The sequence below is a fragment of the Lepisosteus platostomus genome, chromosome 27 (assembly GCF_059453375.1).
Source record: "Lepisosteus platostomus isolate fLepPlt1 chromosome 27, fLepPlt1.hap1, whole genome shotgun sequence".
Taxonomy (NCBI): Eukaryota; Metazoa; Chordata; class Actinopteri; order Semionotiformes; family Lepisosteidae; genus Lepisosteus; species Lepisosteus platostomus.
The window spans coordinates 6,961,154-6,971,626 of record NC_142637.1 but is presented as its reverse complement, the minus strand read 5'-3'; the positions used below and the strand labels follow the sequence as shown (position 1 = coordinate 6,971,626).

At 50.5% G+C, this 10,473-nt stretch overlaps 1 protein-coding gene across 1 annotated transcript; it reads right to left on the bottom strand.

Moving 5' to 3' along the window:
* Positions 1–977: 977 nt before the first annotated feature.
* On the bottom strand, positions 978–10,467 carry hapln4 (hyaluronan and proteoglycan link protein 4). The gene is made up of 5 exons (XM_088622353.1): positions 9,764–10,467; positions 8,137–8,242; positions 6,517–6,879; positions 5,445–5,747; positions 978–3,553 (listed from the first exon to the last, which is right to left on the bottom strand). Exons 1-5 carry the CDS (start codon positions 9,764–9,766, stop codon positions 3,192–3,194), a joined length of 1,137 nt encoding a protein of 378 aa, XP_088478479.1. The 5' UTR covers positions 9,767–10,467; the 3' UTR covers positions 978–3,191.
* Positions 10,468–10,473: the final 6 nt, after the last annotated feature.

Below are 10,473 nucleotides of genomic sequence, written 5' to 3'. Positions count from 1 at the left end.
TGCACCTTGATTGCTCCGTATTTACTCCACTCAAACACGGTGGAGGGGGATGTGGGAGGAGGGTGTGGGGAGGGTGGTGTTCTCCATATCTCATTTCCTCCAAGAACAGAAGCTGAAGAAACGAAAATCAGATATTTATCTTTTCAGGCAGAAAATGCTAAGGTGACTCTCCCTCACCCATTTGTGGGTATAGGCTCGACGACGCACCATAAAAAAGGAAGTCTCACCAATTCTTAATGACTAATACTATTTCAGTGCATACGTGTGTTTGGCCTTTCCCCCCCCGTGATGAATCCCAAGCCTGAGAGGAAATGGAACAGCTGTGCTGCCTTTGCTCCTTGTGTTGTTGGTGAGGAAGTCCATCCAATCACAGGGCTGGTCTCAGGGCTCGGACTCAGGCCCTGTTCTAACGCAGAAATGTGCTGTTGAAGGCAGAGAGGCTGATGCATGCAAATCTTATTCCGCGACAAAGTCCTGACTGTTTATCAGAGGACCAGCTGTAAAAGCGAGCTTTGTAAGGTTAGTATTTGTTTCCCAGGGTCATTCTGGCTAAGTTAGTAAAAGGCATTTAAAGGGGAACCACAACTCTGTTTTTATATTTTGGGGTCAGGAATCAGGATTGATGAGTGCATTTTTTAATAATAATAATATTAATAATTGCTTACACTTATATAGCGCTTTTCTGGACACTCCACTCTCAAAGTGCTTTACAGGTCATGGGGACTCCCCTCCACCAACACCACTGTGCAGCCCCACCTGGAAGATGTGACAGCAGCCAGAGTGGAACTTTAATGAAATTTAAACCACAATAAAAGTAAAATGTACACAGTAATGTGGAAGCCCTTCAATTTACATCACAAAATAAACTAAATTTCCAGGTATGTGCAGCACCATATTGCTGTCATTGTCTGCGTTTCAGAACAAGGCAAGAAAACTTTAGGTGAGGTGATGCCCTATTACATTGTAAACAAGCAGGCTTGTGAATAAATCTCTTTTAATCCAATAGAAATATTACTCTCAACTTCCAGACAATTTTGCTAAGAAATATTACTTGTTAGCACTGCATACAGATCACGTTGGAAAATTTCTGTGGTGAAATGTCTGCTGCACAACCTGTACTTATTCGCTCCTACATCACAGTACATTAGTCATCACGGGGACTAGTGAGCAGGAAGGGCTGCTTCACATCACAATTCTTGCAAACTCCTGACAACATGGCGACTGTACAGGACTTTTACAGAGTTCACAATTTTGTGCTGAATTTGGAATTCACAAAAGTTTGCGATACTGACAATCAATTTATTTTGTACCAAGATTTAATAACCAGTCTGAGAAAATGGGACTGCAGTCCCCCCCTTTAATACTGCTGAAATGTTATTCCACTGCAAATACAATCAGTTGATGGATGTAATGCAGTCATTGCGATGGAGAGGCACAGCGCATTATTTATCCCAGGTCATACGGTAGAAGGGAGGAATGTTGCACAGAAGATAAGGAGGTGGCCTCTCCCTTAACCCATACAAAAGGCCACACTAGTCAACTACAGATTGTTACAGCAGATGAGAATTCCGCTGGACTGCGCTGAACTTCTGCCCTGCAATTTAAGTCCAAATGATGATAGTTTTAGTCTGAATCATAAATCATTCTCTTCTCAACTAATAAAATGAAAGTTCACAGGGGGGGGACCAGGTTGTTACAGTATTGGTTACTGCTTCTGATCATCAAAGAGTAATACTCATTGATTAGCTCACTACTTTGTTTAGTTTGATGTTTTCATTTTACAAAATGTATTAAAAAGCACAAAGGAGAGCTGTATGTCCTTTAGATAGTAAGTAGTTAACACTGGAGTATATAAGTTTCATTTAGGTTATGCTGCATCTCACTAGGACCTAATTCATTGCAAAACATGCATCCTATTAGATCAAGTTCAAGTAGGGGAGCTGCGTCAGCATGCGTAGGCTGCAAAGGAACAAGTAAAGGCTTATTCCGCGCTGAAAAGAAAAGAATAGGTATCTGCAATGTTTCGGCTGTGGAGCCTTCTTCAGGTGTGTGAAGAACCAGAACAACTGAAGAAGGCTCCACAGCCGAAACGTTGCGTCTCTTTTCTTTTCTGCACAGAATAAACCTTTACTTGTTCCAATTTGATAATACGCTCAATGGTCAAAATATTAGGAACCTTCCCCCTTCATCCAATGTCGGGTGTGCTGAACCTCTATGAGAAGCAAGCAGCTTGACATGCAAAATTCCAGGGGGTTCAGAACCATCTGCAGCTCAGGCCTGTCCTGTCTAGATGTGTGGGCTGGATCTGTGTGATCTACCACTCCTGCTGCTACCGAACACGGTGGAGACCTAGGACTGCTCTGGCTGGGGAAGATGATGGAGGCCTCCTGTTCTGCTGAAATCTCCCAGCCACTGAGAGTCATTCGATGGACTGGAGGGTTTCCTAACACTTGACCACTGATTGTATTATTGGTAAATACTCTAGATAATATTATGCAAGCATAGGGCACTAAAAAGGAGAATGCTTTCATCACCAGTGATCAACAGATGAGTGGTCTTCTCCTTTTAAATTGTTCTGTACCCAACCTGGTGATCTGATGGAAACCTCAGAGGCAAAGTAAAACTGCCACCATTCCCGTGAGCAGGAAATCAGCGGTAAAGCACAGATGAAGCTGGTTAGAATTCAAAGAGACCCAGATCAAAATCAGCTGCTTTCCCTCCCTCATCACTCACTCATAACCAGGCCTGAGGGAGACAAACCATGACTAATGCATTGCATTCATTAGGAAATATGAATAAAGAAGCTAAATGTAATTAGTGTGTCACCGACAGGGGCGTCTGCGTCGCGGACGGTTTTCCTGGCAAAGCTAAGCAAAACGGAGACTGTAATGAAAAATGCTGATCTTCCAGTGTGGAGGCAGTTGGGATGGTAGACAATGGACCTAACGAAGCTCTTTGTTATCTGCTGCTCATGAGCCGCGTCAGCAGGAGCTCATTTCCCTTTTCAGAAGAGGACTCGAGACTTGCGCCGAAGATGACTGACATCCCCTTTCTGAAAGGCAGACAGCTTCGTACCGGTCGAAGTGCTGCGGATCACCTTGTCAGTCATTTTTTGGGGGGAGCAAGTCTTGGGGGCGCACTGGTGCCGTGCAGCAGTGCTCCCCCAGAGTCGCACCTCCTCCTCCCGGGCTTCAGAGCCCCGCCGGGCTCTTGCCTGTGGTGCTGTTGCTCTTCTCCTGGCCCTCGGCCGTGCCGTCGGGACCCTCGGAGTCCTGGCGAAAGCAGTAGGCCCCGTACAGGCGGTACTTCTTATCCGGGAAGCCCAGCGTGCGCACCCCCGGCGCGGAGCCCCCGCAGCGCCTCCGCGGATTGACGATGGGGTAGCGGATGCTTCCGTCCTCCAGCCAGCCGGCCTCACATCTGTCCAGCAGCTGGATCTTCCAGGCGGCGTAGAGCTGGCCCGCCTTGGCGATGGTGGAGCCATCCCGCTGGCAGGCCTTGACTGCCTCTGCGTAGCTCAGCTTCTTGTGTCTCTTCAGGAAATACACTTTGCCTGGAAGAGAGAGGAGCCACACTTGGGCATCAGGATACGCTCTGGCAGCTCCTAATTGCATGGACGTTTACATTTAAATTTAGGGGCCTGGATTACTGAAATATGCCGATTTTGGTATATCAGGGAGTTGACAAGAGACATTTCAACAGTACCGCGATCGACAAAAAAATCTCATCTTTCTGGGCTCGCTGCAAGAAGATGTACAGGGTGTCTGACTCCTCTAATGCCGTTGTGTGATGGAGGTTTAATCTCAGCGTTGTCTGACAGAACTACACATCCTGACAGGCGCATGAGTCTCAGGGCTCAGGTCTAAATCAACTGTGTCTGAGTGACACTGCCCCTCTTTCAAAGATCTTGACAGTGGAGGGCTCCGTCCCAGCAGAGGAGCCAGTCTTTTGGCGGGGCGAAGCTGTCCTGGCTGACCTCAGGGAAGATAGGTTACCTGGGCGAACCTGTATCTTGTCACCCTCCTCCTTGCTGACAGACGCAGTGAGTAGTGTCCTCCTTCTTAGAATCCGAGACATGATGACCCAGCACTACATGATCTGGGAGAAAAACCCAGCTGCACACTTCCACTCCAACCTGATTTCATATTTGCACTCCACTTAACCAACCTCTTAATCTGAAATACAGTATATAAACCAATGACAACGTTATTCAAGGTGAAGAACAAATATGTACTTGACCACAGGGTGCTAAATGATAAAGGCTCAGTATTTTACTATAGGAGGGAGTCACCTGCCCACATGAAAAGGTATCGGGGCCTACACTGCAGAGCTTTGAGATTTCAGCTCTTCATCCCTGGCCAGTGTGTCCAGCTGGAAATCAGTCCACACAGTGAACAGGACTGGCCTTACACAAAGGTGACCAGGGTGACCACCCAGGGCACTGCGGTCAGCTGAGGGAGACATTGGCCAGGGATATAGACCTGAAGCCTCAAAGCTCTGCAGGGCAGATCCTGATACCTTTTTGTGCAGTAATCTGAGCAGACACCGAAAACCATGTGCATGTCCCTGTCATACACATCCATTGAAATCTAGAACGAATTCCAGAGAACAGCAAGCAGCTGAGCACCGTCTCAGATTGAACTCCACGTATGGTGCTGAATTCTGCTATTGATTTTCTGTTTGTTTCTATTACTGCCACCTGTTCGCGTGGAATATCGTCCAGCATCTCTCTGCGGGCCGTTGAGCAAAATAAATAATCTCGCAGCTGGTCAGCAGCTGTATCGTTCTCCGTGGTTCAGGCTGGGCGTATTCCACATCCCGGACTTTCCTGCAATAGCGCGCAAGGGAGGAGCTTCTAAAGAAACATTCTCTGCTCCTCAGTGGAGCGGAAAAAGAAAAGGCGAAATTCAGGGCTGAAATAACACACCGCTGTTTTTCTTCGTGCGGCTCCCTCTTTCCCACACTTCGATAACACCACTGACCTGATTTGCAGTACACCTGGTACTTTATCATCTGGAGTAATTCTTGCGGGCATTTGAAAACCGCTTAGCGGTTCACAGACTCTTAATGAAGTTTCTAACGGAAGTTATAAACAGCAGCCAAGTTCAATGAGCCTCAGTCATCAGTAATTTATAATCATCCCAGATGTCAGTTTCTCACCTAAAAAGCACTAAATGCTACATGCAATCCCCTTCGCTCCCTCGCACATATCTTTTTGCATCCCTCCTCTACCTCCAACTTGACCTCTGACCCCTCCACCGGGGGGGGTCCCAGCCTCCTTGTCCTCTGGCCAGGGGGTCAGCCCTCAGCCAAGTGGGTTCAGCCCAACTCACTGTGTTCAAAGGGCTCTATAGCCCTTTCAACGCATGTGATTCTTGGGTGTGGCCGTTCCTCGCGAACCCTCCCCTGGGCCAGCCCTGGCCGTGCCCCAGCCCACAGCTCACCGTTCAGGTTGGAGGTGAAGCAGAAGGCGTCGTAGCGCTCGTCCTCCTTGTGGCGGTAGCCGTAGTTCCTCACCCCGGCGGGGGTCTCCTTGCGCCCGCACTGGTCCCGGGGCTGGGAGATGGGGTACTGCACGGAGCCGTCTTCCAGCCAGCCGGCGTTGCACCAGTCCAGCCCCTCCAGCCAGGCGGCGTGCAGCTGCCCGTAGGACGCCAAGATGGCGTCTTGCTGCCCGCACACCTCCTGCGCCTCGTGGAAGTTCATCTTGTAGCGGCCCAGCCGAGGGTGATAAGGGAACACCACCCCTGTGGACAGAAGTGCAGTGGGATCACCATGAGCGTGGGGGGCCGGGAGAGCTGCTGAATGGGCTGTGAGCACTACTGGAAGAAGGTTAGAGGAATTTGAATAGGTACTTCCAATTTCAAGTCCTCGGATACCGGTTGAGGCTGAAGCTCTTTTTAATGAACGGGCAGTTCTGATTTCAGTAAATTCATCTTTTTGAGTTATACAGAATCGTTTTGTGCTAATTCAATTCACGGAAAGAAATTGCTTCTGTTTAGGCAAATGCATGGGTGAACCCCTGATCTCTTGTAGCTGGAAACACGCATTTAGTATTGCTCTGGGAGTATGTTTGCTAATGGGTGCGTGACGCAATCTGCACTGCATAGTGGAAGCAAATCCTGCACACCAGTGATCCCCTGACCTCTGACCCACGAGATCGAGGCAGGCGAGCCCAACCATGTCCTAAGTTGTCTCCCATGATGCTGCTTGATCACCTGACCTTTGACCTTCTAGGTGAACCCAAGGTCCTACTACAAGTCAGTTGGACCCCATCACCCACCCCCCTGCTGACTGTTCCCCCGAACTCTGACCTTCCAGGTCAAGGTTGACGAACCGGGTGTCGTCCTCCATGTCATCCGTCACCTCCCAACCATGCCCTAAGTTGTCTCCCATGATGCTGCTTGATCACCTGACCTTTGACCTTCTAGGTGAACCCAAGGTCCTACTACAAGTCAGTTGGACCCCATCACCCACCCCCCCACCCCCCTGCTGACTGTTCCCCCGAACTCTGACCTTCCAGGTCAAGGTTGACGAACCCGGTGTCGTCCTCCATGTCATCCGTCACCTCGCATTCGTAGCGGCCGTAGTCCTGCAGCGTCACGTTGTGGATGACCACCGACGCGTCCCCCAGGCCCGACCCCTGCCGGGACACCCGGCCGCGGTAGCCGCCGAACGTCCGCTGCTGCCGCCCCAGCGCCACGAACACGTCCTCGAACTGCAGCGCGCCCGTCACCTTGGTCCACTTGATGCGGATGCGGGCGGGCTCCTGCCCCTCCGGCTCGTGGTGGTAGCGGCACGGCAGGGTGATGGAGCCGCCGCGGTGGGTCACCACCTTCCCCGGCGCCGTCTGCACCACCACGGCGCCGCTCTCGTCCTCTGATGGGAGGGGGAGAAACCAGCGGGAGCTGAACACCGGCCCGCGCGTTCGCGGCGGCCACCGGGAATCGCGGCACGGCTCAGGGGACACGTCCCATCCGCCCGGTCGGAGAAAGGAGGCTTTGCCTTGGCGCTCCAGGACACCTGGAGGCTCCCGGAAGCAGCCGAGACTCATTTTTATTTTAGATGCTCTCTAAATACAAGCACACTGTTTAGATGCCAGGGAAGACAGGATAACATTTGGAGCTCAGAGACTGATGTGGTGCAATGCCCAGTTTTGTGAAAGAGAAGGTATTTATAATCCCTGTGCGTCTAATTAACTAAGGCAGTTGCTTTTGTTTTGTTTCCCTGGACACGTTATCAACACTTCTGTTTTTCAAAAATGACAGACCTTGTTGTGATGCGGCCATGCAGAGCTCCTGTGATATCAGGGCATCAGGACATGAATACAGTACATCCTCGGGCCGATTCAACCTCACACCAACTACAGTTTCAAAAACGACTCGAGTCTCTTTCGGGCTGCCACCTCTCCGCCCTCTCTGGGCAGCTGGCATGTAGCTGGTGTTTTGGTTGTCACCAAGGCATTCAGCTGCACCCCCGAGGAGTGTGGCCGGGCCCCAGTGCCAGCCGCCACAGAGATGCCAGCCTGGAGATTTCCAAATTCGAAGACTTTGTCTTCACAGCTAAGGAGGCAGCAGGCGTGGGCTGCATGCTGATCAGAAGCAGCATTGTTTCGGGAAGAAACCCCCCCATGTGCAGCAAATACACCTCTCACGACAGGCCTGGACAATGAGAACAGACCTACAGTAGTTAGAGGGGTTGGAGGAACTCCTTTGCATGCACTGTTTCATTTGCAACCGAGGAGCGTGCAGTCAGCATGGAAGGATGATGTCTGGTTGTTTCTGCCCTCTTCCTAAAAGGACTCACATGATAAAGCACAGAGGCAAAGACAGGGAGAGACAGATAATACCAACATTTTCTGCACGTAGCTTTCTTGGATATTTTACACGGAAGACAGTTTTCGGCGCTGTTAGGGCAGGGGAGCGACTGTTTGGCTTCCAGAATGCTGGAACTGAAAACCACGCTTGCTGAAGGCCTGTGCATATTTGCCATGCAAACGCACCCAGCTGTGGCTCGGAGGAGAGTTGGGAAACGAAACGAGGAGGACATGCTTCAGTGATTTAACCAGATTCGATTTCTCTGCTTTTTTTTCAGCAAAGGTCTGCAAACAAAAGGGCGTGGGGGACGCTGCCTTACCCAGAACGTGAACCACCTTTCTCCTTCCTTTGTCTGCTTCGGCAAGGCGTGACGTCACAGGCAAGGCCAGAGCCAAGAAGACACAGGTAACCGTCAGCCACCCCAGCTGAACAGAAAAAGCACAGCCAAGTCAGTATAAGCAGCAATGATGTCAACCTAGCTAGGATGAGCTCAAAACATAGAACTACACTGCTGAACGCAAATTTCAAACCCAGAACTTGATTCTAGCTTTCCAGAAGATTCAAATGGGGAAGACAAGCCATTATGTTTCTGGTTTGTAATTGTCAGGGCTTTTGTATGGAAATGCGCACTGCCCTGTCCATGCTGTGAGTGACATTAGATCAGGCCTTGAATGAGCCACATTGCAAATACTGGTCTTGGAAATCCGATCAGTCCAGGGTGGTCCCAGGTTCGAGCCCTGATCTGACTGGAACAGATGCTGCTATATGTGCTTATGCCTCCTCATGGCCCTACTGTCCCCTGCCTTTCTTTGGCTTTGAAAATAAGTGTCATCTGGGCCTGGTGATCATGCCATCTCTAATGGTCAGGTACTCAGGTGAGGCCTGGCAGCAACGGGAGGCTTGAGGAAAGAAATCGGAACGAGGCACAGCAGGGAACCGACAGTGGCATTGCCAGCGAATCTGACAGCTGTTGGAGCTGTTCCTCAGGAATTTTAATGAGAGCTTAGCCAGGCTGCAAGCAAGGAGAGCTTTAGGTCTTAATTCTGCTGTCACTAATGACGCAAACTGCTCCACTGTCCACGTGCCTGAGCATTGGCAAGCCCTGTGCAACAGGCCCTGGTGAGTTTGTGCAGGAGGGCAAGAGGAACCCAGGGAGACCAGGGTTCGAGCAGCAATCCTGCAGAGCGATCCGCCCGGCTTGTCCACTTGGAAATTCACCTCTACAACACAAGAGGCACAATACGCACAACTGTACACATGACACAGAGGTGGGCGCCAATCTGCAGACCGATGGAGAAGGTTGCTAGGTGAACGTCTTCTTTTGTTCCACAAATCTGCCCTTTGAAGGGGTGGACCTGAGGCTCTGAAAGACCTGTGAGGGCCGGGGGTCAGGTATAGAAAGACACAACGCAGTGAGGTCAGGGCCCAGCGTTAATGCCTGGAACAAAGCGCTAACATTCTTCCAAGTCCACCAACCACCGCGCACGGCGGGCTCCAAGATCTACGTAGTTTAATGCCGACAGAATATGATTGTGGTAGAAGAGAATAATTACGGTGCATTACAGCAGGCAGACGGAGGGAAAAGGGTTAGATATCAAAATCGCTGCTAAGGTAAGCGTTACCGTCCCGTCCCCCCTGCAGAAGGGTATTCGTGCCAAAAGCGCCACTCTTACAGCGCTTAAACCTGCGTGTGGCACAACATCGCGCCTCCGAGGCACATTATGTAAAGCGTCTAAAGAGCCCCACACCACACACACACACACTCCCCTCCCACACACACTTCTGACTTCGCCCACCCGCTCTCCTGACACGCGTGCTGCCGCACAAGCGCGTCTCCGGCGAGGCCCCGCATTCTCAAGGTGATCAGGCTGAGCCTGCGGCAAACAGACCTGCGTCAGTTACAGCCCGTCCCCGTCCCGCTGGAAAAAAAACCCCAAACAACTTACCATTATCCCCTCTGGTGCAATTTGTAGATGTAGAATACAAGATGAACGACAAAGTTCTGCGGGTTGCGAAAAGTTATTTTCGTCGCGGCGCTGGCCAGGAACAGTCACAACGCGCTAGCAGCAGGGAGGTTTTAGTGCGCCACTCTTGTCCTCTCAGCTCCTCTCCCTCTCTCTCTCTCTTACTCTTAATCCTCCCCTCAGGTTTTTTTTCTCCCTTTTTTTTTTGGCAGTGCAGGAGAAAGTGCTGACGGTCCTCCGGGCCCGACTGCGCTATGCCTTTTTCTCACACGCAGCATCTCACGACATTGATGCGCCGCATCGCAGCTCAGAGTCAAAATCCCCCCAGAGCAGCAGATTATTTTTGGTAGTTTTTCAGGTTGCTCCTCTCAAGGCCAACCTCGTGTGAAAAGGGGTCTGTGGTGTTTTGTAAGGTGCTGGCATGTGGACTGGGTCACCTTTCGGTATCCACGCGTAAAGCTCTTGAAAACGGACACCCCCTGCTGCACCGATAAAAGAAAATGCAAACGCGGGCATTTCTGGTTGAGTCGTTCAGCGTTAATTACAAGCAACAGACGTGGTTAAAGACAACGTTCATTACAATGCAAAGCAGAGTTAAAAATAAGCTACATCCGAACTTTTCTATGAATTAGGTGTCGGGATGCTAGGGCAGAGGAGCGGGTTGGTCTGGCAAAATGAAATCAGGCGCTTAG

Excerpts from the sequence above, each read along its gene's own strand:
- hapln4 (XM_088622353.1), bottom strand. Across the intron at positions 6,880-8,136 it reads AAAGGTGGTTCACGTTCTGG|AGGACGAGAGCGGCGCCGTG; the intron begins GTAAGGCAGCGT and ends CCCTCCCATCAG. Across the intron at positions 3,554-5,444 it reads CTTCACCTCCAACCTGAACG|GCAAAGTGTATTTCCTGAAG; the intron begins GTGAGCTGTGGG and ends TCTCTCTTCCAG.